Source organism: Danio rerio, chromosome 8 (genome assembly GCF_049306965.1).
Source record: "Danio rerio strain Tuebingen ecotype United States chromosome 8, GRCz12tu, whole genome shotgun sequence".
In the NCBI taxonomy this organism is placed as follows: Eukaryota; Metazoa; Chordata; class Actinopteri; order Cypriniformes; family Danionidae; genus Danio; species Danio rerio.
Window position 1 is genome coordinate 26,350,054 of NC_133183.1, and position 26,958 is coordinate 26,377,011.

General features: G+C 36.4%; 3 protein-coding genes across 13 annotated transcripts in view; 2 read left to right on the forward strand and 1 right to left on the reverse strand.

Moving 5' to 3' along the window:
- LOC101882978 (B-cell lymphoma/leukemia 11A-like) overlaps nucleotides 1-26,277 on the forward strand; it is a 35,673-nt gene extending 9,396 nt beyond the window's left edge. Inside the window, exons 5-22 of one of the 5 annotated variants that reach the window (XM_073910403.1) lie at nucleotides 994-1,012; nucleotides 1,139-1,532; nucleotides 1,774-1,882; nucleotides 4,358-4,572; nucleotides 5,698-5,797; nucleotides 5,945-6,018; nucleotides 6,701-6,777; nucleotides 8,220-8,503; nucleotides 9,007-9,148; nucleotides 9,233-9,439; nucleotides 11,219-11,361; nucleotides 12,590-12,638; nucleotides 13,975-14,160; nucleotides 14,253-14,339; nucleotides 16,551-16,656; nucleotides 17,301-19,328; nucleotides 19,447-19,570; nucleotides 21,118-21,151. In XM_073910403.1, coding sequence (XP_073766504.1) covers nucleotides 8,373-8,503; nucleotides 9,007-9,148; nucleotides 9,233-9,427 — 468 coding nt within the window. In that variant the 5' untranslated portion in view covers nucleotides 994-1,012; nucleotides 1,139-1,532; nucleotides 1,774-1,882; ... (3 more) ...; nucleotides 6,701-6,777; nucleotides 8,220-8,372 and the 3' untranslated portion in view covers nucleotides 9,428-9,439; nucleotides 11,219-11,361; nucleotides 12,590-12,638; ... (4 more) ...; nucleotides 19,447-19,570; nucleotides 21,118-21,151. Of the gene's footprint in view, nucleotides 1-993; nucleotides 1,013-1,138; nucleotides 1,533-1,773; nucleotides 1,883-4,357; nucleotides 4,573-5,697; nucleotides 5,798-5,944; nucleotides 6,019-6,700; nucleotides 6,778-8,219; nucleotides 8,504-9,006; nucleotides 9,149-9,232; nucleotides 9,440-11,218; nucleotides 11,362-12,589; nucleotides 12,639-13,974; nucleotides 14,161-14,252; nucleotides 14,340-15,847; nucleotides 15,919-16,550; nucleotides 16,657-17,300; nucleotides 19,329-19,446; nucleotides 19,571-21,117; nucleotides 21,152-26,198 lie in introns of those variants that run through there. The other 4 variants (XM_073910405.1, XM_073910406.1, XM_073910404.1 and 1 more) reach the window with 4 other exon arrangements.
- On the reverse strand, nucleotides 21,023-25,416 carry LOC795526 (serine/threonine-protein kinase pim-1-like). The gene is made up of 7 exons (XM_001333089.10): nucleotides 23,798-25,416; nucleotides 22,908-23,276; nucleotides 22,530-22,624; nucleotides 22,300-22,350; nucleotides 21,792-22,164; nucleotides 21,326-21,499; nucleotides 21,023-21,231 (listed from the first exon to the last, which is right to left on the reverse strand). The coding sequence occupies exons 1-7, from the start codon at nucleotides 23,973-23,975 to the stop codon at nucleotides 21,134-21,136; spliced, it is 1,338 nt and encodes a 445-aa protein (XP_001333125.5). The 5' UTR covers nucleotides 23,976-25,416; the 3' UTR covers nucleotides 21,023-21,133.
- Nucleotides 25,543-26,958, forward strand: part of LOC137496354 (uncharacterized) — a 40,979-nt gene continuing 39,563 nt past the window's right edge. For 6 of the 7 annotated variants that reach the window (XR_012384338.1, XR_012384339.1, XR_012384336.1 and 3 more), the window contains exon 1: nucleotides 25,543-25,662. Coding sequence is in view for 1 of the 7 variants with exons in the window: in XM_073910402.1 (XP_073766503.1) it covers nucleotides 25,553-25,662 (110 nt within the window). In the remaining 6 variants the exon portion in view is untranslated. The remainder of the gene's footprint in view (nucleotides 25,663-26,958) is intronic. The other variant, XM_073910401.1, reaches the window with a different exon arrangement.

Genomic DNA, 26,958 nt, shown 5'->3' on the forward strand with positions numbered 1-26,958 from the left:
GTTTTTATTCTACTGTACAAAAGTTATTTACACTTAAATACACAGTATTTTGGATACCTTAGCTGGGTGTTTTACATTGGTTCGTTTTCATATTTTTATTCATATGACACATGTACAAGTTACATCTCAAATGAAAGCTCTTGCCAGTGCTCATACGGTTTTAGCATTCTTTTTACTGAATTATATTCACATATCAAACAGTTGCCGAATGAATCGCTGTGTTTCCATGGTGCAGAAATGAAAACAATACATTTATGATCACTAAGCAGCCCCAGATAGCACAGACAGCTGTCATCTCTTACCTTATGCTGTGTGCTTCAGGGCCATTTCTCCTCTGTTTTTAAGGTGATGTGCATAAGTAATCCTTTTATATGTCTGACGTGGTCCAAACACAGTGAATTATGTTTGATCAAACAAAAGAATAGTGAAACATGAAAACAATGATCGGTCACTGTGGCTTGTACAGCACCTCTCATCAGTTGGAATACAATAACTTTTGCATAGATTACGGTAGAGACATTATATATATACACACACATACACACATATACAGTTGAGTTCAGAATTAATAGTCCCATTTAGAATTTTTTTTCCTTTTTTATATATATTTTCCAAATGATGTTTAACAGAGCAAGGAAGTTTTCACAGTATGTCTGATAACAGTTTTTCTTCTCGAGAAAGTCTTATTTCTTTTATTTCAGCTAGAATAAAAATTGTTTTAATTTTTTAAAGATCATTTTAAGTGTCTTGAAAAATATCTAGTCAAATATTATTGACTGTCATCATGGCAAAGATGAAAAAAATCAGTTATTAGAAATGAGTTATTAAAACTATTATGTTTAGAAATGTGTTGAAAAAAAAATCTTCTCTCTGTTAAACAGAAATTGGGGAAAAAAAAACAGGGGGACTAATAATTCTGACTTCAACTGTGTGTATATGTATATATTCGTAAAATTCACACCTGATTACGGTGTTCTTGTTTCTCCTTTTTAGGAGCCGAAAGATAGATGTGGTAAGATTCAAGATGCAGAAATAATATTAAAAAAATTATTTTATTGACATTATATTTTACTAACTCTGACCAGTCTCATGAGGGCAGTTTTTTATGTGACAACAGTCTTGTGTCCACCTTTCACAGGTTTCCAAAGTGCCTGAGTTTCCATGTTCTATGGAGCGATTGCTCCATGTTTTAAATTTCTGTCCAGGGATGTCATGTTTTGATCCTCGACTAGTCTCACGTAGTCAAGTGATGCGATTTCGCAGGTCAGAGTTCACCAAGTTTGAACTGTGCACCACAGCGAACTGAGAAACTTAACACATGACCCTGCGTTTTCGGTCTGACGCATTCGCGTGTGTATAAATGGAAGTCTATGGGGAGAAAAGTCAAGTGTGAGTTCTGCGATTACACCTGTAATAACAAGAAGCACCTGCTCAATCATCAGCTGTCCCACACCAACAAAGAAGTGAAGAGTGCAAGCATTCAATGAACAAAGAAGACTTCCTGGTGTCCCACATCACCATTAAACACACTGGTTAGTGTTGTAATTATCAGGAATGTTTATACTTCATGAAGGGCTGGGCGATTAATAGCAGACAATTTTCATGCACATTTTGTCAGTAAAGCCGGTTCTAGTAAACATCCAGCACATGTGTTCAGATGCAGTAGCGTTTACTACACACTACACAGAGTCATTGTACACTGATAAGCTATGCAAAACTCAAATGACAGAGATAATCATTCTGTGATAATGACAGCTGTTTGTGCCACTTCAGCTCATTAGCAGAGACTGAAAGACCTGTAATGGATGTGACAAAGGAGACGTCCAAAACATGCAGTGTTAGTGGTCCTCCAGGAACATGGTTGAGCAACACTGATTTAAAGGTATGTAAACAACCTATTCAAGGTCCTAACCTATTTCATGTTGTACATGTTTAATTTCTGTAGCTTCAGAGAATCCAATAAAGTCCAGATATTGATAAATAATGTTATAGCAGCCGGTTTAACGTTAATATATGATTGAATTGCTTTTTAACAGCAACAAAGTGCTACAGTTATGAAATAGTTTGACAACAGCTTGTAAATGTTCATGGGCCAGTGACATCACCACACAGTATGTTGTTACTCCAGTCTCACTTCATAACAGTCGATTGTTTAAAATAAATCTTTCTGGAAGAGTATTTCATAGTCTTGTGTTTATTAGACATAATAAACCAATGAAAATAGTACAATATTCTTTTTATTCAACAAGGGTTAGTGGTATTTCCTGGGTTTCTTCATGGGCATTTCATCATGGGGTTTCTGTGAGAGCGCCCTCTGGCTTTTGGCAGAGATTTACTAAAGATCAGACCATGCCTCCCTGACATGATATGCATGAGAATGTATGATTTGCTCAATCGAGTTTGCAATTTTTCATTACAACTTCTCTCAGGGATTTTTCCAAACTCACTTAAAACTGCAGTTGTTAAACACCTCTTGAAGAAGAGCAACCTGGATAACACCTTATTGAGCAATTACAGGCCAATCTTAAATCTCCCTTTCATTGGCAAAATCATTGAAAAAGTTGTTTTTAACCAGGTTAACAAGTTCTTTAGCTTCAAGAGGTGTTTAGACAATTTTCAGTCTGGTTTCAGAGCACATCATTGTACGGAGAGGGCTCTTATAAAGCTTATCAATGATATACGCCTAAATACAGATTCAGGCAATAGATCACAGCATACTTCTGGATTGGCTGGAAAACTGGTTTGGGCTGTCTGGCACGGTCCTCAAATGGTTTAGATCTTACCTTGAAGGTAGAGGTTACCATGTCAGTATAGGTGACCATAGGTCGAAGTGGACACCCATGACGTGGAGTCCCACAAGGCTCGATTCTGGCACCTCTCCTGTTCAGCCTTTACATGCTCCCTCTGAGCCAAATAATGAAAAAAAAATAAAAAATCTACCACAGCTATGCTGATGACACTCAGATCTACCTAGCCTTACTGCCTAATGACTACAGCCCCATTGACACCCTCTACCAGTGCATTGATGAAATTAATAGTTGGATGTGCCAAAATTTACTTCAGTTAAACAAAGAGAAAACTGAAGTCATTGCATTTGGGAATAGAGATGAGTTTCTCAAGGTGAATGTGTACCTTGGCACTAAAGGTCAAACAACAAAAAAATAAGGTCAAGAATATTGGTGTGACTCTATAGTCAGATCTGAGTTTCAATAGTCATGTCAAAGCAGTTAGTAAATCAGCATACTATCATCTCAAAAACATTGCAAGAGTCAGATGCTTCGTTTCCAGTGAAGACTTAGAGAAACTTGTTCATGCTTTTATCAGCAGCAGGATGGATTACTGTAATGGACTCCTCATTGGTCTTCCTAAAAAGACAGTCGGACAGTTACAGCTCATCCAGAACGCTGCGGCCAGGATTCTGACCAGAACCAGAAAATCGGAGCACATGACACCTGTCCTCAGGTGTTTACACCGGCTCCCAGTTACATTCAGAATAGACTTTAAATGGCCTAGGACCTCAATACATTACAAATATGCTCACTGAATACAAACCTAACAGATCACTCAGATCTTTAGGATCATATAAACTAGAAATTCCAAGAGTTCAGTCAAAGCGGGGTGAATCAGCTTTCAGCCACTATGCCTCTCGCTGCTGGAATCAGCTTCCAGAAATGATCAGATGTACTCCAACAGTAGACACATTCAAATCAAGACTGAAAACACATCTGTTTAGCTGTGCCTTTACTGAATGAGCACTGAGCTACGTCCAACAAATCGCACTTTTATGTTTTTCTCTTCTTTTTCATTCTTTTATATCACATTTTACCTGTTTTTGTTTTTTTTTAAAATCATTTTTATTATTTGTCTTCATTTTTCTTATACTTGTTTCTTTTATTCTTGTTTATGTAAAGCACTTTAATTTGCCACTGTGTATGAAATGTGCTATATAAATAAACTTGCCTTGCCTTACAATTAATGAAACAGGGCTGTTCAGTATTTGATTCTGATCAACATTTTGAGGTCTGCAATTTATTTTCATGGAAGCAAACAGCTAAAGTAGTTCCAGGCAGGCATTATACTGAATGGTTTCAATTGTTTCATAGACCACAAATGGCAAAAATCTAATCACAGTAAAACTATAGGCTTTTTCTGAGATAGCTAAGAATCTGGTCCCACACACAGCAGTAGTTTAAATACAACAATGTCTCTAGGTGTGCTAACTGTAGTACAAGTGGGATAAATGACTCTGATCTATTAAATTTGCAATATTTTTCTAACAATTTAATGCCTGTCATCAATTATTCCTCAGTTAAATTGGTGGAATGTTTTCTGATCATGTCTGTTCATCTTTACCCAGAAACGCCCTTCTCCTGTAAAATGTGCCACTTCACGATGTGACACAGGAAGAACCTGCGGCTACATGTGCAGTGTCGCCACCCTGAGACTTTTAAAGAGTGAAGTGGAACACATCCAGATGAGCCGATCCGGCGACAGCAGACACCTGTTTTCACCCTGGAGCAGATTGAGGAGCTGAGGTTACAGCATGAAAACCAGGAATTTCAAGGGACCATTGTGAGTACATGGATGTGCATCTTGTATGTAATGGGCAGAAAAATTCTAGTATATTTTCCCGAAAGTCTAAACTAATGTATGAATGTTTTGCTTACTTGATGTGAAATGCATTATGTAAATCACTTTTAAATGTATGTCACTATTTTGTTTTTAGATAAAAAAGGGAAAAAATGCTACTTATTTTCAGGAAGATACAGTATATATTATGCTTATTATATATTAGTATATATAAGTCTGATAAGCTGAATGCACAGTTACCTGTAGGTCAGTTTTGGTCACAGTTCTAAATGTTTTTGCCACCCTCAAACATTAGTAGTAACTATATTAACTCAATGAGAGTTGCTGGAGCTTTTTAGCTGAGACACATTTCTCTTCTTACCATGAGAACACCAACATGTGCTTCACCAGGGAGTTGTTGGGGTCAACCACCTTAACAGAATTCTCAAATATTTGTAGAGAGAAAGCTGACATGTTATAACAACTGATAATAGTTATTAGATTTGCCATCTCATATACACACAAAAGATTTTAGACAAATATCAAACTGCAAAGACAAATATATAACCTGGCAAATGAGGCGACGCAGTGGCGCAGTAGGTAGTGCTGTCGCCTCACAGCAAGAAGGTCGCTGGTTCGAGCCTCGGCTGGGTCAGTTGGCGTTTCTGTGTGGAGTTTGCATGTTCTCCCTGCGTTTGCATGGGTTTCTTACGGGTGCTCCGGTTTCCCCCACAGTCCAAAGACATGCGGTACAGGTAAATTGGGTAGGCTAAATTGTCCATTGTGTATGTGTGTGTGTAAATGAGTGTGTATGGGTTTCCCAGAGATGGGTTGTGGCTGGAAGGGCATCTGCTGCGTAAAAAATATGCTGGATAAGTTGGCGGTTGATTCCGCTGTGGCAACCTTTTTTAATAAAGGGACAAAGCCAAAAAGAAAATGAATGAATGAATGAATAAATAACCTGGCAAATGACCATGTAATTAGTGATATAAACAATGACTTGCCATGTATTAAAGGATTTTAAATGCACTTTATGGAGCCAAAGAACCACTAATCATTGCATCCAAAATCATTTAATAAACAGCAAACCATCGATTATTTGATATTGATTTGTTTTTAAACCTAAAGGTAACAGTGGACCCTCTTACTCTCTAAACCATGGAGTCCACAGGGAACACATCTGTATCCCAAGATGCACTGAGCAACACTACCATCATTTACGAGCAAGGTCAGTAGAAAAGTTATCAGTAGATCAGTGATTATATCTAAAATATGTGTGTATTTTTAAAAATTCATCTACACATATTACACCATCCACATTGTGATAATAATATTCAGATTGCTCATTTAAATAAATGTTTACCTTCTCTAATAGCCCAGAACTCAGACCTCTCACCTTAAAATGCTTTAGATCTGCTGCTGTACACGAAAAACAACAGAGAACTACAGGTATTGTGTGGCACATTGGTATTTTGTATTGGAATAAGTCATAATTCTATTGAAATATAAACTGCAGGGTTCCCATGCTTCTTGAAAGTACTTGAATTTCAGACATATGAATACAAAGCCTGGAATGTACTTGCAAACAAACATAGGTCCTTAAAAGTGCATGAATTTTAAGTATCAATAGTAGATAGACGATGCCATCATCCATTGCCAATGGCCGATAGACATCACAATGCTGAGCCGACATCACAATCTTCTACCTTGCCTTGTCGCAGCAGCAACCCGCTTGCGAAAAATACACACGCCCTGTTTACACTAATACGTCTTAGTTTAAAATGGCATTTCAGAACAAAACTATCCACGTTCACACTGGCATTTCACCTAGCATTTCTGAAAAGATCTCTATCCACACTACACCACTGAAAACGCACATCATGTGACCACACACACACTCTGTCATGCACTCTAGCATACTCACACATCTAAGCTCCAGGCAGTCAGCAAGTGCTTTGAGCACAAAACCCCAGGGAGCAGTGCACGTCGGACTGTATATCAAGGATGTACCGCTGGATCACGTCTCACTATAGTTATTAAATTATAGTTATTATTAGTAATCTTTAATCAAACTTGTCTCTAACTAAGGACTCTTCAGTCTTGTATCTATCAATCAATCTTTCACTTTCAGGTTTGTCGACGCCATTATAACGACACAGATCACTCTGCCTATTCATGCCAGAGTCCTGCGGAAAAAGTTATTGACAGGTGGTATTTTGTGTGCAACTTATCTTTATTTATATATAATTTGGTTATGGGTAAAACAAAGACCATGCGGGTCAGGTAGTTGAAACGGTAGGCTACAAATAATTAATTTGTTATGAATTAATTCATTATTCATAAATAATTAATTCACCACTGGTGACGATGCCATCATCCATTGCGATGTTTCACATAAGACATTGTACTTTGCCAAATGGTTGACATCGCCCAACCCTAATTTAAAGTCGATGGTGTTATTTTAACAATTACTGCTTTCAAAAAACTGAGTGGAAAGAAAATAAGAAATTCATCTTTTACAAATGACAAATAATGAAATTTATCTATACTTCAGGTACCACATTTGAATATTACCAGTACTGAATTCTACTAGGTGTATTAAAGTTTTTTAAAGTTGTTTAAAACAGTCAACATGTTTTAAAATGACACATTCAAAACATCATAATTATAACATTTTAATGAACATTAAGTGTTAGTGAAATGTTAAGTACAGGAAGGATTTTCGTGGCACTATGTATGCTGGGGTCTGAATTGCAAAGATGCCCGACTTAAAATAATTAATGATTTAAAAGTCCTTGAATTTGGTGTCCATCAAAGAGTGGGACACTAATGACATCTGACATTAGGCCATACGTAAATTCACTTCAGTGCATCTTCAATTCTATACTTCTATTACAATGTAGATTGTGTCAAAGCAGCTTAACATAGAAGTTCTAGTAAATTGAAACTGTGTCAGTCCAGTTTTCAGAGTTTTAGTTCAGTTCAGTGTGGTTTAATTTTCACTGCTGAAAGTCCAAACAGTAAAGAGCAAATCCATCAATGTGCAGCTCCACAAGTCCTGAACCATGCAAGCCAGTGGCGACAGCGAAAAGGAACCAACTTCAACAATTGACGAAAGTAAAAGAAAAAACCTTAAGAAACCAGGCCCAGTTGAAATGTTCCTGCTGAGCTGCAGTCTAGGCGCCGGAGACTGGAGAACACGTTCATTGTGAAGAAGCTGCAGGAAGGAAAGTCAAACAAACTAACATAAGTGCAGATGCTGTTCAAATTATAATGTCTTTTGGGAAGTGTTCCCGGCTCCAGTTGTCCTAAAAAAATGCAGAGTAAAAATCCTTTAGAGGATTTGGATTTCAAAAGCATTTGTGTTTGATGTGTATGCTAATGCACAGAGATGTGTCTTTAATCTAGTTTTAAACTGACAGAAAGATCTACTGCCTACAGTTGACTTTGATATTCTGGGAATAATCAAGTGTCCAGAATTAATTGAGCATAGTGGGTGTGAGGGGCTATAATACACCAGGAGCTCCCCCAAATACTGGCGAGCTAAGCTGTTCAGGGCTTTGTAGGTAGTCAATAAAATTTGTAAAAAAGTAAGATTCACAAATGATTATTTTTCCATAGCGAATGATCAGTTTAATCTCTGTTCTCAGGTGGCGGTGCTGAAAACAGATGATAAAGCTCTGGAGACAGGGTCGTGGTCCTGATCTGGCTCTGGGAGTGAAGGCTAATCCTTACAGCCTCAAAAGATTGTAACCTTCCATGTGTCAGAAAATGGAGACACTCTGGTGCAGGAGTCATTCGAGATGGCTGTGGAGCAAGAGGAGACTGCTGTGGCACAAGAAGTGGAACAGGAAGTGGCACAGATTGGCATTGGTGCATATGAAGGTACTGATTTCAGTGTGGTGGAGCAGATCTCTGAGGAGACAACACACAGGTACTACTACTGAATGTCAAAAACAGACAATAGGTGCATTTTCCATTACAAATGTGTGTAAAACTGCGATATTGTGTTGATTAAATATTATTGTGAAGTGTTATGAGACTTAAACTCATTTTCTCACAATAAATAATGCCAACAATCACACAGTGACACAAAGGTGGTTTTATCTGGAAGGTTATAGTGTGTGATTTCACAGAGGGCTTGTGGATTCAGAATATCAAGATGAACACAAAAACTAAAAAAGTTGTGCAAATGCATCTTGTAAAATCTATTTTTCCATTAATAAGAGATCCATATCTTTAAAAAGTGGATTTTGTTTACACCATGTGACCTGTGGATGCAAAATAAAAATAAAAAATGCATTTAATGTACATTTTATTTGCTAAATATTTTATAGTATTTTGCACAATTTGAAAGGTTATGATATTTCCTAATCACCAATGTGAGGTATTTATGTCATAAATGTGTGTGTTTGTTTGTCTGTGTGTGTTTGACAGCAGTTTAGAGGAGCCCTCAGCAGAGCCTCAGGTGATGGAAGTGAGTACTGAGCCCTTGTCCATCTCTACACCTCTCAAAGAAAATAAAGAGAAGTTTTACGTTAGCTCAGGCTTGACAGACGGAGTCCTGCAGCAGGTGGAGGTGAGACTGTGTTTTGTAAGAATTCAGATAGAATAACCAATAGTCCTAATGGAAAGTTAAATTGATTAAATCCTCTTTCTGCAGCTCAGCAGTGAAGCTCCAGCATCTCCTCCGCTGTCTTCATTACCCCATTCTCAACAGCTGAACACCAAGCGCTTCTCATGTCGCATCTGCATGGAGGCTTTCCATGGCCGATCGGACATGGAGAACCACAAGAGGGCGCACATCGACCCCAAAACATTCAAATGCCCCGACTGTGATTTCGCAGCACCTTCTTAGCCAGAAGTCAAGGTGTGTTGGGTTGAGCTTTTCATTTTTTATGCTGCTTTTTTTCAGATACTGCTTTTCTTGTAATGTGTAATGTGGCTGTTTGTAAAGGATTTGCGAAGTTTTAAAGAACATAATGCATCATAAATATACACTCACCGGCCACTTTATTATGTACACCTGTCCAACTGCTCATTAACATTAAATTTCAGTTCAGACAATCACATGGCAGCAACTCAATGTTTTTAGGCATGTAGACATGGTCAAGACAATCTGCTGCAGTTCAAACCGAGCATTAGAATCGGATAGAAAGGAAACTTCTGATCAAATGGGATTAAGTTAACAAAGAATGGTCAGAAAAAGAGAAAATCTCAAGTGAGCGGCAGTTATTTGGGCACAAATGCCTTGTTGATGCCAGAGGTCAGAGGAGAATGGCCAGACTGGTTCCAGCTGATAGAATGGCAAAAGTAAGTCAAATAACTACTCGTTACAACCGAGGTATGCAGAAGAGCATCTCTAAATGCACAACACGTCAAACCTTGAGCACATGGGCTACAGCAGCAGCAGAAGACCACACCGGGTGTCACTCCTGTCAGCTAAACACAGGAAACTGAGGCTACAATTCATAGAGGCTCATCAAAGTTGGACAATACAAGACAGGAAAAAATTGCCTCGTCTGATAAGTCTCAATTTCTGCTGCAACATTTTAAAGGTAGGGTCAGAATTTGGCGTCAACAACATGAAAACATGGATCCATCCTGCCTTGTATCACTGGTTCAGGCTGTAGGTGGTGGTTTTGGTTTAATGCTGTGGGGGATATTTTCCTGGCACACTTTGGGTTCATTAGTATCAATTGAGCATTGTGTCGATGCCACAGCCAACCTGAGTATTGTTGCTGTCCCCTTATGAACACAGTGTACTTATTTTCTGATGGCTACTTCCAGCAGGATAAAGCACCATGTCATAAAGCGTGGATCATCTAAGACTGGTTTCTTGAACATGACAATGAGTTCACTGTACTTAAATGGCCTCTACAGTCACCAGCTCTCAATCCAATAGAGCACATTTGGGATGTTGTGGAACAGGAGATTCACATCATGGATTGGCAGCCAATAAATCTGCCGCAACTGCGTGATGCTGTCATATCAATATAAACTCAAATCTCTAAGGAATATTTTCAGTCCCTTGTTGAATCTATGCCATAAAGGATTAGGGCAGTTTTAAATGCATTCTGAGTCCAACCTGGTACTAGTAAGGTTTACCTAATAAAGTGGCCGGTGAGCACTTAAAGTAAAAACAATTCTGCCAAAAAAAATTACTCATTATTTACTTAAGTAGTTCATCCATTTTAGTTTCTTTCTTCTTTTAAACCCTAAACATTATATTTTAAAGGCTACTGGAAACCTGTAACCATTTACTTTTACAGTATTTGTTTTTCCTACTATGGAGGTCAATGTTTACAGGTTTCCTGCTTTCTTCAAAATGTGGTAAACTATCCCTATAAGGAGCTTTCAAAGATGATATTCAGATTTCAGAAAATAATACCCTCTCTGAATGTAGCTATTAAAGAGACAGGATCCTTAAATTATTTGTTTCAGACACTGAGAAAAGATTCAGAATCTGTTTCAAATGGGTGTAAATCATTTGAGTTCCAAAACAAAATGAAGGAACTTCAATATAACATTGTGTTTAAAAAAGCGCACAGACTGACAAAACGTAAGTGTAGGGGAAGTAGCTTTGGATTAAAGTCTTTGCCTGTGTGTAATTATTATAAATGTGTATATATATATTTTTTTATCCTAGACTCACATGGCCTTGCATGCATATTTGAGGCCTCATAAATGCACCAGCTGCAGTTTTGCCTCTAAAAACACGAAAGACCTGCGACGCCACATGATGACATAAACCAACGAGAAGCCTTACTCCTGCCAGGTGTGCGCCTAAAGGTGAGCAATCATTCAAATAAATTAGCAAATCTTAGAATTTGTACTGTTTACATTATTAATACAGATACAACCATAAATGCTTTCCCAGCTTAAAGGTGCAGTAGGTGTCTGTCTTCAGAAGCATTTGTTGTTGTGCTGGTTGAAAGTCTCTTCACATTCCAATTGTACTGCTTAAAGTTAATGATCTAAATGTGTTTATATGCATTTTTATATTTTGGGTAAGGCATAAAACTAAAAAAATGTTAATTCAATTAAATAGTCAGGCCGACATCTCATGGAATTCCGATAAGCAGCTCAAACTGTCTGTCAGCAAATGCAGATTTAAACAACTGCGCAGCCGTTTGTACGCAGCTCCGTCGACAGCTGTTTGTGCATAGACGAACTGCGCGTTCACGAGAGAGTGAGAGAACTCGCGTGCGCGATCGGCAAAAACATGCTGAATCAAAACTTTTTAAAACCTGAATCAATACTGGGGTTACCTTTGCACACTGAAGAAAAGATGACACCATGGCTGAAGGATTTCTCTTAGACAGGTAATGTTTTGTTTTAAAATTATTTTAGCTTCACGCAAAGCGGATGTAACGTTGTATGTTGTTGTTACAAATGGGTTATATCTTCACAGAAGTGTTGTTCAGCCACTTAAATCTTCCGGTGAAAGATTGATAAGTCTATTTTCAGTTTCATAAGGGACCTTTTACAGCATCGATAATGTAGATTTGAATTAGTTTAACAACAAAACACAAGTAAGTACCACTATTCTGCCTAGCCTCTCCCTATAATGTTTGCCATGCAACTCTAAATATTCGCTCTGAAATAGCATGTCAGTTTGGCTTAGTAATGAGTGTAATTCCAGCACACCGCCGGACAAGCACTAGTCACTTTTAACACACAAGAGAGGGTTATGCTGTCATCTTTAAGGTGAGCGTGCTCCTGTTTCAGGAGGCGTGGCTCTGGACGGCTAGGATTCAGAGTACTGTAATTCAGAGATTAATGCTAAGCTGTTAGCATAGTGGAAGATCACCTACTGCACCTTTAAAAGAAATGGCAATTTACACACCCACAGGCTATCTAAGATGCGGGGGATTTAAAAAAAAAAGATTTTTAGCTGAAACTGTAATAAATTGCCAGTGTAAAAGTGTAAACGACACAGAAACACATTGTTCCTCATTGAAACTCTCAAAAATTATTTTTTGGTTCAACTGTAACGGCTCGCTTCGTCCCGTCACAGCAGACCATCATCATCAACAATGATGAAGAAACTTTAGCTACACTGCAGAGTAAGTGCTGGAATGAATATAATTGAATGGAGGAACTATGATGTCAATTTGTTGCAAAAACCCAGAAGCGAGTTCCGGTTCCCTTGTCCCGAAGTCAATGGGCTTCTTAAATGTGATTTTGGTTAAATCGCTTAAATAAGGCTTGTGGCTACCACAAACTCAAGATACTTTCACATTTTATTTTTACGACACAAAATACATTAGATAAATTCCACTTTTGAATTTTTTTATCAGAGACATTATACGTCTTTGAGGTGAGCTTGTCTGGAATGCAGCCCAAATTTACAGCTTGTGTTGGACATTTGGATTTGTCTGTTATTTGGTGAAAGTGTTTTCATAAATCATATTTTATATAGGTTGTAGTTTTTTTTCTTATTGGGCCTTCATATTGTGTGAAGATAATGACCATCATGACAGATTCATTAATTTCATTAGGGTTAGGGTATCATTTATTTAAATAAAGCTATTTAATAAAGATTCTGCTTACCATAGGACACCCGGTCTCTTTCCTGCTCTCAGTAATGCAAAGTTGTTAATGAATTTGTAAAAATATATAAATATTTACTGACATTTAAACATGATTATTTTACATTAACATACATCTAATGATTTTTTTTTCTTTTTTCTTTTTTTTTCTTCATCTGAACAAATTTTTAACTATAAATGCAATATTTATACTCCTCCTGAAACTCTTTTACACTCACCTTAGAACGTATATCATATGTGACTGTATGGGCTGCTTTTTTCTGTACGTCATAACAAAAAAGAATGTTAATGTTCTCTATCCATGATGGCATTTGCAGGCGTTTGACAGACTTGCCCCTCATTTCTGTCGTTTATGAAAAAGAATATGGGATTTGTCATAGCTAGGTTTTCACTAAGTTTAACGGGCTATGTGCACGCAGGCAATACACTTATTTAAACATGTCTTATGATAAGAATCTAAAGGCACATTTCTAAAACGTACAGTACATGTTTTAAAACTTATATAACAACTGTAAAGCAAAACAAATGTATTTCTCATTGAGAAACTATCCAAAAGGCATGTACTGTAGGTCTGTATAAATGTTGTGTGAGGATTATCCTGTTGGACAAAACGTGTAAGTGTAATGAACTGTGTTTGAACACAGAGCTAATTATTTGCAATCTTCGAGAAGTCTATAGGAAAATCTTATGGGGATTTTATTGAAACCAGGAACCAGTTTTATGCTAGAAGCCGATTGGCCTACAAGGTGATGTCATAGTTCCTCTACTCTGTAGTCACACAGCCCTGGTCTGTTTATTAGACACATCTTGTTACTTTGTTGCATTAAATTACTTCTTCTGTGATTTATAGATTTGCAGGCGGGTCAAACGGTCATCAGCCCAGAGAGATTACAGCAAGCGCTGGGTCAGAAACACATCATTGTGGCTCAGGATCAAAGTCTTTCTGACTTTCTCATTTACAGCCTGTATTTAATGTTGGGTGGTTATCGAAAATCACAAAGAAGAGTATTACATTTGATCTTGTATCTAATGCAAGGTGGTTTAGATTTTATAAAGTGGTAAATGTATAAATGTAATATAAACTCAGGTTTTAGAGGCATGTTTTTGACAAAATGCTTCTTTTATTAGGAGGAGGCGGCATATATTCAGCAGATCACAACAGTAGATGGACAGACCGTACAGCACTTAATGACCAGAGACAACCAGGTCACTGAGGTATGACTCAATTAATAAAGCTTTTTTCAGACAAGCAGTAAACACACACTCTAAAGTTTGGTTTTGAAGAGATTTTTATTTTGATCTACATTTACTATAATATATAAAATAATAAGTGATTTTTTCCTGCCCTAGTTTTAAGGTTTTAAACCTTTTTGTCTAAAGATTTTGCAGACAAATGAGAAAAAATTAGTGGTTTGAAGGATAGTGGAAAGTATAAAGATTTCAAATAATAATTTATTAGTATTTTGGTGCTAAACTATGATCTTTAAATAGAGTTTACGAACATGTTATCAAATGATTCTTGTTTTAAATATGTCTGACAAAATTCTAAAGTCTATTATCTATTGTTACACTGAAGTATATTTTAGTTTGTGTCTCCTCTTAATCATTGTAAAAAGTATGACAGTCATTACACTGCAAAAAAGTTAAAATTAAGTGAGTTTCTCCCTAAAATATGTAAAATAATATAAAGACAAGCTTATTTCTCTTTTTCACTTTCATATTTTGTTTTAATAAAAAACTGCCTTAATGTTGACATCTTTGACAAGACTATATTTCTTACTTCTTGTTATGATTTTATGATGTTTAAAATGAATGCTATAACATTTAGGTGGGACAAATGTAATGTGTGTGACAGATTAAGGATGAGGCAGGAATTGATTCAGAATTTAAGCATTTTAATCAATGGTTTAAGCAAAAGATGTAACAATAATAATGGAAAAAGAAATATACATTTACAAAATTCTCTGAGTACACAATGAATGTAAGCCAAATCAAAGCCAAATCAAAGAAATTAACAAAACAAAACAATCCTTAAATCTAACGTCTAAACTTTGCGTCAAAAATAAATAATGAAAATAGAATCGATAACTTCATTCACGACACCCGATCTAAACTAATTAAACTACAAAACTCTAAACTACACAGGGGGCAAAACTCAAACTAATCCTAACTAAATCAATCTAAACTAAAACAAACCTAACAAAAAGGTCATAAGGCTCAGTTTAGAATCACACAACAACCATCAAAGCATTTACTCAAACCCAGCGAAGTTTAACAAGTAAACTTGAATTACCACAGTGAATAATAAATAATAATAAAGATAATAAATCACCTAATAACCTAAGCATGGCATAAATGCAAAAACGTGGCACCCAAAAGTACGCCAAGGCAGAGCGCACACCATAGACTGGCTTATCCAGGGATTGGTGGATCTGGCACTGTCATAACAATGATGGTCAGTTACCTAAACCAGAAAGAAACCTAATAGTGGAGTGAGAAGCTGAGAGAGAGTGGTAAGGAAAATAAAAACGCAAAACTAACCTCCAAAACAATATATACAACAACTTACTCCCTTACAATATAACAACTCTTACTCCCAACCACTTTACTTAGTTTTTTTTCCCAAACTCTGGATAACTTAGAGAACTTAGAGACCCCACTTGTATGGTCTGTTGGATGTTATGTTTCATCATTAGGACTGAAACCCTGACTTTGAATTGCAGATGGGGGATGGGCAAATCACTCACATTCAGTATGAACATGATGGGACGTTTCTACAGAAACAACAGATTGAGTTCAGAGCCAATACAAGCACAATTATTTACTTTGTTCACGTTGTAATTGCTGTAATTCAAATGTGACATGATTTCTTATAGGTACTTGAACTGTTTGTGTTTACTTAGCATTAACATTAAAACCAATGCCTGATGTATGTCTTAACTAAATCAGAAACTTTTATTGTTTTGTTTTTTTTCTTGTCTTTTTCCATTTTGAACATTTATTTACATAACAATGGCATTTTGAGAGGCCTGAAAACACAAATCTTTGAAAATTGGTTTTGGAAGACCAAATTTTTGAAAATGCTACAGATTTAAATAAAAATTTTGGCTTTGTAGATTACATGGCATGTAAGTGTAGATTACAGATTACCTCACAATAAAACAAAACTATAAACATCATATGTTTGCATGCACATAGTGTATTTTATAAAGAGAAATTGCCAACTACTGGCCTGACGTGAATAGTACAGCATTTTTCGGCCTTTTTCACAGACTCATCTGAATGGGTACGACAGTTTTGACAAAGCTGTCCTGTATTCATTACATTTTAAAAGACAAAAAGGAAAACAAATTCTGTTTGTAGTACATATTTTTTGTTTAAATGTTCCCTGGTGTCAGTGTAAATCTCCTCTGTGTTGTGTGTCAGATTGCTCTGTCTCAGGATGGACAGATTCAGTATGTCCCCATCACCACTGAACAGCAGGTTGTGGCCCCTGAAGATCTGGAAGCAGTCGCTCATTCAGCGGTCACTGGTATGACCTTTCACCTTTTACCTTTACTTAAAATGCAAAAAACAGAACTATTTACTACAAGCTTTCATGGCTGCATGAGACTGTAAATAAATGACTTTGTGATATTTAGTTTTTCTGCGATGTTTGGATATTGTGATATGAATACCATTTAACCAGATGACTTAAATAGCTTTATTTAGAAAGAATTGTTCATTTTATCATGATTCAGATGTTTTGTTCATGAAGTGGAGTGTATCCACATCAAATATATTAAACAATTTAAAAGCATAGAAAAATACAATAGCGCAAATATTAAAATACAAATAAACTGAGCTGTATTGTTTTGTTGGGAGTCTAACAGAATTCAGCACCCAAAAAATGACTTTTCAGCTTGTTCAAACGACTTTAAAATGAGTTAAAACAGCACCACTTTTGGGGACAACTTAATTGTTTTATGTTTAATTCACTTAATTTCAAAAGAATAATTACGTTAACTTGTTTTCTGTTGGGAAAACATAAAGGAATTGTGAGGAAGCCAGCATTTTTTACAGTAAGGTACAGAAATTGATATCATACAAATGATTAAATACAAATGCTACAAATCGCTTACAATTCAATTTTTTTTACTCTTATTATGATTAAATTTGCTCAATGTGTGTGTTTAGCTATTGCAGATGCAGCAATGACCCGGTTTACACTGAAGCCACACCTGAACAACTGGAACAACTGCAAGAGCAGGGCATCCAGTATGATGTCATCACTTTTATTGAGGAGTAGAAACACGACACACACATTATTTATTAACAACATCAACACACACACACGGACAGACAGAAGAATATCTGAAGCTCATCTCAGCTCCAAATGAGCATCACAAACTGCGCTGATCATAAGTAACACAAACTTCTTCCACAATCATCAGTCATTTATAAGGTGAATGTACAGTTAGATCCTCTCAAAATATGATTTATGCCTTTGTAAATATTGAAAGAAATGTATCTTTAGCCTTGAAAAAGAAATATGTATAGAGAATCCTGTATTTAAGAAGAATAATGGACATGTCTCTGTGGATGCTGCTTTAATGACAGTCTGTATATAACGGTAGGCTGGAGGATTGACGTCATATTGCTATGAAACAGTTCCTGGCTGTAGCTAAAATTCTTACAAAGAAGGTTTTGATCATTTGCTGTTTCATTTTTAGCTTCTTCAGTTTTACAGATATGTCTTTCTTTAAACATGGCTACAGACCGGAACTTTAAATGCAAACCAAATAAGTCAAATCCTCTTTATCTGATTCTAACACTGATTTTCTTGCATTAGTTGTGCTATAATATTGTACAATTCTGGTTTTACAAAGCTGTTGTCTGCTGCATATGATTTAATAATATTTATACTCGTGTACATATTGATTTTTGTTCCTATTCAGTGCCTTATGCATGTATTTTAAGTTGCGTCTGAAAGTTCAGATCAGTTTTTATCTTTGGTTTGTTTTGTACATTCACAACCAAGAATCCATCAAACTTTTATAAATGATGCTCTATTTTAAAGCTACTAAGACAAAGACATCTGAACTTCACTATTCAGCTAGGGTCATCTACAATTATACCTTTAATTCATTCAGAAGTCTTGATGCTCAGCTGTCCTTCAGTGGTCACATAACCTGCATGATTGTGCAAGCTTTGTTTTCTTTACACAAAATTAGAAGGATCAGACACTTTGTAACAGAGCAGGCTGCGTAACCTTTTGTCCAAGCACTTGTGATTTGTATATTAGGCTACTGCAATGTTCTCCAGGCTGAACTTCCATCATCTGCTGTGAAACCTCTTTAGATGATCTAAAATGCTGCAGCTTGTCTGGTCTGAGCTCTATTTATCCCAATAGAGTCCTCTACACACATCAATATCACAGGAGGATTGAGCTGGTTTTCTTTCTTCTTGTTCCACTGACGCATGGTGAGTTTGAATGGTTTTTTCATTTGTTTTTTGGATAATCATAGTGTAAATCCTGCCATTACATTGAAGCAACTTCTTGGATTGTGTGTGTTTATGTTTTGTAATGTAATATCAGGGCTGTATTCTATTTCAGCTACATTTAATTCATTATTCATACATTTAGTTAATAATAATACGACACATACAGTGATAATTTAATCAGCAATAGAATATGGGGTCTATTTTCTCAGTCTTTAGATGATTTTTTAATGCTCAGTAATAGTTTTTCCAGCTTGAATCCAACTGAAAGATTCAAATGTTTTGTTCTTCAGGGAGAATTACTTTAACATTGCTTTTATCCTTTTATAATCATCTTTGGTAATTTTGAAGTATTTTGCTGTGCTGTAATCAGTGGAATGATGACACGGTGGCTCAGTGGGTAGCACTTTCACCTCACAGCAAGAAGATTGCTGGTTCAAGCCCCCAGCTGGATTAGTTGGCATTTCTGTGTGAAGTTTGCATGTTCTCCCCGTGTTCATGTGGGTTTCCTCCGGGTGCTCCGGTTTCCCCCAGAGTCAAAGGACAATTCAATTGGTGAATTGAATAAGCTAAATTAGCAGTAGTGAATGTGTGTGAATGCAAGAGTGTATAGGTGTGTACCAGTGCTTGGTTGCAGCTAGAAGAGCATCCGCTGTGTAAAACATACTGTATGCTGTATAAGTTGGCGGTTCATTCTGCTGTGGCGACTCCTGATTAACAAAGGTACTAAGCCGAAAAGAAAACGAGTGAATGAAAAAATCTGTGGATATTGTGTTTAATAATGAGTTTGTGACTAAAAATAATAAATAGAAATGTTAAAACGTTTGTTTTTCTCTAACAGCCTCAAGAGACGTCAGCGGAGTAAAATCAGCTGCTCTTTTACCAAAATCCACCATCAAACCTGCAGTCCGGAGCTCTTCTCCATCTACAGCCTGTGTTTCAGACGAACCAGCTGATCAATCCAGGTAAATCAAATCACAAATATGACCACACTTCATCCATTTTACAACTCCAAATCATAATAGAGATTAATCTGTCTGTGAAAACCAAAACATGAAGCAGTGATGGTTGAGCACATCTCACACACTAGCTGCTGTTTAAAATGCTCTGATGTTTAGAAATTGAATTGATAATCTCTAAATTATTTATCAATCTGACAAACATCTTAAACAAAGATTAGATTTACTTTGTACCTCAGTTTGGTAGAAGGTTGAATAAAGAACACCACCAGCCTTACAGAAAATGTGGACTATTAGAGATGAAAATGAAGCTGATTTTCTTTTTTCTAGGGCATTATTAAAGAATGGGGTAACACTTTATATTGATGGTCCATTTGAGTATTAGTAGACTGTCTGCTTAATATCTGTTGATAATATAATCAGCTTGATATGCTCCTTTGACAGAGATTTAACTGACTAAAAGAAACTTTGCTAGTACATGTCAACTTACACTAACCCTAACCCAAACCCAACAGTCTTATAATCTAATGACAAAACTTAAATGAACCATCAAAATAAATGTTACCTCTTCTTCTTCTTCTTCTTCTTCTTCCTATAAAACCTGTTGCTTTTAACATAGTTGGAGATGTTGTAAGCAGGGGCGTAGCAACCGTGGGGGACGGGGCATACGTCCCCCTCACTTTTAGAGACAGACCATTTAGAAACAGGTGATTAAGAATGCAAACTTTTGAATTCCATACAGTTGTCACTCCCGTTTCCTAAAACACATTACTATAAATAGACTGTTCAACCCTTTACATTATTACTTTCTTACAACATCTTCCTATAGAACTCGTTGCTTTTAGCATAGTTGGAGATGTTGTAAGAAATTAATAACGTAAAGGGTTGAACAGTCTATTTGTTTAGCAAACGCTGGACATTCGTGTAGTAAACGTGTTTTTGGAGGCGTATAAAATAATGTGGATGATTCAGACTTCTGAACACTGGATAAACCTCAGTGTGTCTGCACAAACTACACTATCAGAATTGACTTTAAAGAAATACCATTGAATATTTTGTTTGAGAAGCACAATTGTCATGAGGGCGGTGAATACTCAATGAACTTAATAAAACTGGGTGCTCTTATTGTGAAAATGCAGATGTTTTGTATTGAATGTCACATTCTCATGTTACGATGTTTCTCTTTTAAAACATTTCTAAAAACAGCTCTGATTTCACAGTAAAACATTGGACATATGTATGATTTGCTGATGTCTCAGTGACTGATATGTTTAGGTTTTGGGTCAGGTAAAGGGCAGCGCTGAACTGTATTCTTTAAAAGTGTAGTTCTAAAAGTGCGCCTTAATGACGCCAGTGGCAACTGCAGTGTGTTTTATAAATGATTGGATGCTGTTCAAACCTCATGCCAGATTTTTGTCACTGGGACTAGATCACAATATAAGCCACATCACAAGTGAGTTCAAAAATATATATTTTTATTAGAGACATACACAAAAACAACTGTAACAATAAAGAAGTGAATAATACAATAACAAGACACTATATATTAACAGCAAAGGTGTCAACTGGCTACTCCAGCATGAACCAGTCGTGGTAAGGCATCTGTCCTAGAAGAATTCTTTGCTCTGGAATCTGCTGCAGACAAGCCCACATCAGATCACAGCATTCTGTGAAAAACAAAAGGAGAGGTGAGATTATTATTATTATTATTATTATTAATAATAAACTGATTTTTAACTTGTTCTTTGATTAACATCTCACCTTGAGAGAGGGTAAATTTGGACCAGTCATGCTCCAGGTAGTACAGGTCATACGTCGTTGGGAAATCTCCATGCAGCAATGTGAAGAGAAGAACCCCAAGAGAATAGACAGTTGCTGGTTTGGCATGGTAACATCCTCTTTTGTAAAACTCTGGCGGCATGTACGCTTCTGTGCCTGGAGGAGAGACATTTAGTTAAATCTCTGTGTCAGCATCATGTTGATAAATATACCAGATGGGTTTCAGGTGTGCTAATTACTGAGCTTTTAAACCGTATATTAATAATGCTTATGTACATTCATAACTAGTGTTGTCAAAAGTATCGATACTGACACTCATCACAGTCATATTTGCTGAGCATGTGAACACCAATGGCCAATCAGTGGTGTTTAACAGCGTTCAATTGGACATTTTTAAAATGTCAGTCCCAAAGTCGATACTTTTGACAACCCTATTCAAAACACCTACCAGAAAAGGTGGAGTATGCTGATTCCATCATGTAATCTCCGCAGCCGAAGTCAATCAGCTTGACCTCCAGTGTGTTTGGGTTTACAAGCAGGTTTTGCAGCTTAATGTCTCTGTGGAATACTTCCCGGTAGCAGCAAACATTGGCAGCATGAACAGCTTGGCCCATGATAGTTTGTGCCGTTTGCTCGGTGAGGACGCCTCCGTTGAGTTGCAGGAATGCCTCCAGGTCCATACTTGGCGTAGGCCGCTCCATGACCATGACATAATGGTCTTTGAAGACCTGCCAGTCAAGGAGCTGAATTATATTGGCACACCTGGAGCCACTGCTGGCCATACTTGCCAAGGTGATCTCTAGAGGTGGCTGGTCATGAGACTGAAAACAAAATAATGATGTTGGTTTTCAAACAAGGATTTTTAACCACAGCCTGTTGTCTAATATTAAATATAAGACATTATGAGTTGAACACAGTGACTGCGAAGAGAAAAACAGAAAGTGTAGTGTACTTACAGAGCAGAGATCTTGCATACGTGGTGTCATCTGGGCAAATTTAACAGCCACCTGTTTAAAGAAATAAGCGAACAATTAACATGTGCATCCAGATCATTTCATTCAAATCCTGAACAGAGGTTTCATCAATTTGAATTCTCAGAAATGTCAAAACAATGAAAGCATGTTTCTGATGATGTTCTTTAAATAGTGAACTTCATCAAAGAATTTGAGTCTACAGAAATGAATACCTGCAGACCATCCTGTATGCGGATCCCCTCAAAAACGGAGCCGAAACCTCCTTCACCGAGCTGCTTTCCCAGATTGTAGCGGGAGCTGATGTCATCTGTTAAAAAAGAAGAACATTTAGCTGACTGGACACAAAATCTTATTAAATTATAAACCAATTAAAACACAGAGTTTACAACAAATAAGACTTTCTCCATAAGAAAAAAATATTATAGGAAATGAAGGAAGTGAAAACTTCTTTACTCTGTTAAAAATAATTTGGGAAATATTCGAAAATGGAAAAAAATCACAGGAGGGCGAATAATTTCGACTTCAACTGTATAATTTTAAAATGTTTGATAAGCCTAAACAAATGTTATGAATTATTGCAATAAACTTACTATTGTCCAAACAGGTCTCATCATCTGCTGTAAGACTCAGAGCAGAATCATCAGCGGAGTCATCTTGTGAGACCTTCTGGTTCAGTGAAGACTCCGAGTCTTCATCCAGTGCAGAGTCAATGTCAACCTGCACAGAGTCTCCGCTGAACGCTTCAAAGATGCCGTCTGTTGAGAACTGCTGGCTCACTGGAGATTCAAAGCTGTTCACTTCAGATTTCACAGTGGAGTCCAAGTCTTCTTCTGCTGGAGCATCAGGAATTGAAGGTTGGAGAACCTCCAGCTCCAGATTGTTCACAGCAGTGTGAAAGAATTTCGAGCTACTGATCGGCTCGTCCTGTAGGTCGTGGATCTCCAGTGCAGGGAGCGGATCTAAAGAGGGGAAGGAATATCATTAATATGATTCTGTAACTCTTTTGACTAGATATTTGAAGTTAATTTGCAAAGACATCACTCAATGTATTTATTTATAATCTTGCAGTTTTTGTGTATTGAAGTGATAATTAGCAATAAAAAAGTATGTTTAAACTATATATCTAAAGGCATAAATACAATTAATTATGAATTTCTTCTTTTAAACACAAAAATAGACCTATTCTGAAGAATATTCCTGAAATCAGCAGCCATTAAACTTCACTGTAGGAACTCAAAATACTGGAAGTCAATGGCTGAATTCAGTATTTGTGTTCAACACAAGAAAGCACCTGAAACAGGTTTTAGGAGTGAATTATGACAGAATATTCACGTTTATGTGAACTGTCCTTTTTAAGAAACTACCTAAAATTCTTAAATGTTTCTAGTCAATTTTATTTCTTATCTTTAAACAGCTACTCTGACATGTTCGGTGTGTTTTAGCATTGTTTTAGTAATTAAAATTCATAAACCTAATTTACCATCAACAGTAGCTCTTCTGGGGAAACAGGCTTGGAAGAGGGGCGGGTCATCGGTTATCGGATGACGGTGGTTTTCTGCCGTGTTGCCGGTGGATGTGAGTGGCTCACGGGGTGGTTCGTGTGCACGCTTGATACCGAACGCTTTCTTTAAACGGGAAATTAACTTTGGAAAGGCCATTTTATCACCGTTGTGTGGAATCGCAGTAAATACTGAACTACTAGTCGTCGAAAGAAGCAATGAGGGTTTCTGCTTGATTCAGTCAGCTTTAATTAGCCACTGATGATGTCAGAGTTACGTGGTTCCATTTGGAACGCGAAAGAACATTTTCAAAACACGCGGGGACTTTTTAAAACACAATAACTCAAACAACTAATGCAGGGCCGCGCTAGACTGACTGGCTAATTTGCCTTAAAGTGCCCACACATCCACGTTATACACACACACACACACACACACACACTTAGGTCAGAATTATTATCCCCCTTTTTCTTTTCAGTTTAGTCCCATTATTAATCTTAGCTGACACAGCAGATTGAACCGCCAACTTTTCCAGCATATGTTTTACACAGCAGATGCTCTTCCTGCTGCAAGCCACCTCTGGGAAACCTTTTAATTTTTTCTCTATTAAATATTTCCAAAATTACATTTAAGAGAGCAATACAATTTTCACAGTATGTCTGATATTTTTCTTCTGCAGTTTTATTATTTATTGAGTATAGTATAAATATTACTTATTATTAAGTCTTATTTGTTTTGGCTAGAATAAAAGCAGTTTTTATAAAAAAAATAAAAAAAAAACATTTTAACGTCATAATATTAGCCCATTTAAGCTATTTTTTTCCAATGGTCCACAGAACAAACCATCATTATACAATAACTTGCCTAATTACCCTAACCTGCCTAGTTACCCTAACTAACCTAGTTAAGCCTTTAAATGTCATTTTAAGCTGTTTAGAAGTGTCTTGAAAAATGTCCAGTCAAATATTATTTACTGTGATTATAGCAAAGATAAAATAAGTCTTTCACGATGTAATTTCTCATTTTAATAATAGTTTTAAAGGATATCTGTGTGGTATTTAGTGACTCATTATGTTTTTAATTTAAATGAACTAATTTAGTAATGTTTGTATGTAACTGGATTTGTAAATTTTTTTATCTAAAACTGTTTCTTCTCAATTAACATTAGTGACAACATTAGAAAACCATAGATAAGAGCTGACAGTTACTTACAGCCATTTATTTATTGCCATCCTGGGTTTTGCTTTCATTTGCAAATTTCTTTCAAAATGTAGCACTTAATATTTAGTTAGTTTCTGTCATTTGAAAGTAATTGTTTACAGTATTGCAATATTTCCGTCTCTATTGTAATGTTACATTACTTTTGCATTGAATCTGAGCTCATTTTCGATATCATGGGTATGACCTATTATCTAGACTGTATATCAGTGGTTCCTAACTGTTTAGAGTGGCATACTCCTAACATCCTTCTCCATTCTCTTTTCCGCTCAGACTGCAGTCTCTTCATTTAAGCACACTATTTGCAATTTAAATAAACATTTTCTGTGAATTCTTTACCTTTATGAATTCTTCTTTTTTTACATGAATAATGTTTAGAATAAAGTATTAAGAAAAATATACAACTATAGTCAAAATTAAGTTATTCATGCATTAACTGAGCCCGCCAGTAGGTGGCAGTAAAGCCATGTTTTAAGTGAATAAGACATTTATTCAGTAACAAAGCAACGGTTGCATTTATGAACAGGTCAATGAATCGACTCTCACAATTCATTTCAACCACAGATTCATTCACCAAAATAACCCACTCTAGCCGAAGAAACCACTGGACCGATGTGAATGCTACCAGGTTGGAATAATGATTAATATTCTTGTAGATTGAAGATTTTGTTGACATTAGGTTTTATAGAGTTACAAAAAAGGTAAAAAATTGTTTTAACTGCGAACTGTAACGTTACTGATTTTGTGTGAACATGCTACATGCTAACACTGTCATGGCATCCAACAACTGCAACCAGCATGGCATCCAGCATGACGTTTAGTGTTTACTGTTGAGTAGAAACACGACACACACATTATTTATTATCAACACACACACACATAGAGACAGACGGAATATCAGAAACTTATCTCAGCTCCAAATTAACATCACAAACTGCCCTGAGAAGTAACACAGACTTCTTCCAGAATCATCAGTCATTTATAAGTTTTTGTAAGTTTCATTTATAGCCTTTGTAAATAGTGAAAGAAATTTATCTTTGTGTTCCTACAATTTTTAGCCTTGTAAAGGTAAAATAAATATGTATAGAGAATACTGTATTTAAGAAGAATAATGGACATGTCTCTGTGGATGCTGCTTTAATGACAGTCTGTATATACCTGTAGGCTGGAGGATTGACGTCATATTGCTATGAAACAGTTCCTAGCTGTAGCTAAAATGCTTATAAAGAAGGTTCTGATCATTTGCAATTATATCTTTAGCTTCTTTAGTTTTACAGATATGTCTTTCTTTAAACATGGCTACAGACAGGAACTTTAAATGCAAACCAAATAAATCAAAGCCTCTTTATCTGAATCTAACACTGATTTTCTTGCATTAGTTGTGCTATAATATTGTACAATTCTGGTTTTACAAAGCTGTTGTCTGCTGCATATGATCAGTGGTGGAAAGAGTACAGAAAGATCATACTTAAGTAAAAGTACCATTACTTGCCTATAAATGTAGTGCAAGTAGAGTAAAATTATCTGTTGTATTTATTACTTAAAGTATGAGTAAAAAGCAGTCCTTTCTAAAGTACTCCAGAGTAGTAAGTATTACGCTGTAAAAAGCTGATGCATTGGCAACCATAATTCAATGTCCAGTCAGCGTCTAAAGACATTTTGATGTACAATAATGATGTCAAGTGACGTTGATATTTGGTTGATTTTAGGTTATGTTATAAAAGCATCAAGCCAATATCTTAAACCAACATCACGTTGATGTCAAATACTGACCAAAATCCAACATCTGATAGCTGTCATTGTGGTAACGTCCACACAACCTCAAGCTGTAACATCTTTAGACGTTGATTTTAGGTTGGACATCCGATTTTCATTTCCAAACAAAATGCAGCGTCTCCTTGACATTGGAAGACAACGTCAGTCT

Coding starts and splice junctions, on each gene's coding strand:
- LOC795526 (XM_001333089.10), bottom strand. CDS start 23,975: ATGGCCTTTCCAAAGTTAATTTCCCGTTTAAAGAAAGCGTTCGGTATC. Junction 23,277..23,797: donor CAGAAGAGCTACTGTTGATG/GTAAATTAGGTT, acceptor TCCCCTCTTTAG/ATCCGCTCCCTGCACTGGAG. Junction 22,351..22,529: donor GCATACAGGATGGTCTGCAG/GTATTCATTTCT, acceptor TTCTTTAAACAG/GTGGCTGTTAAATTTGCCCA.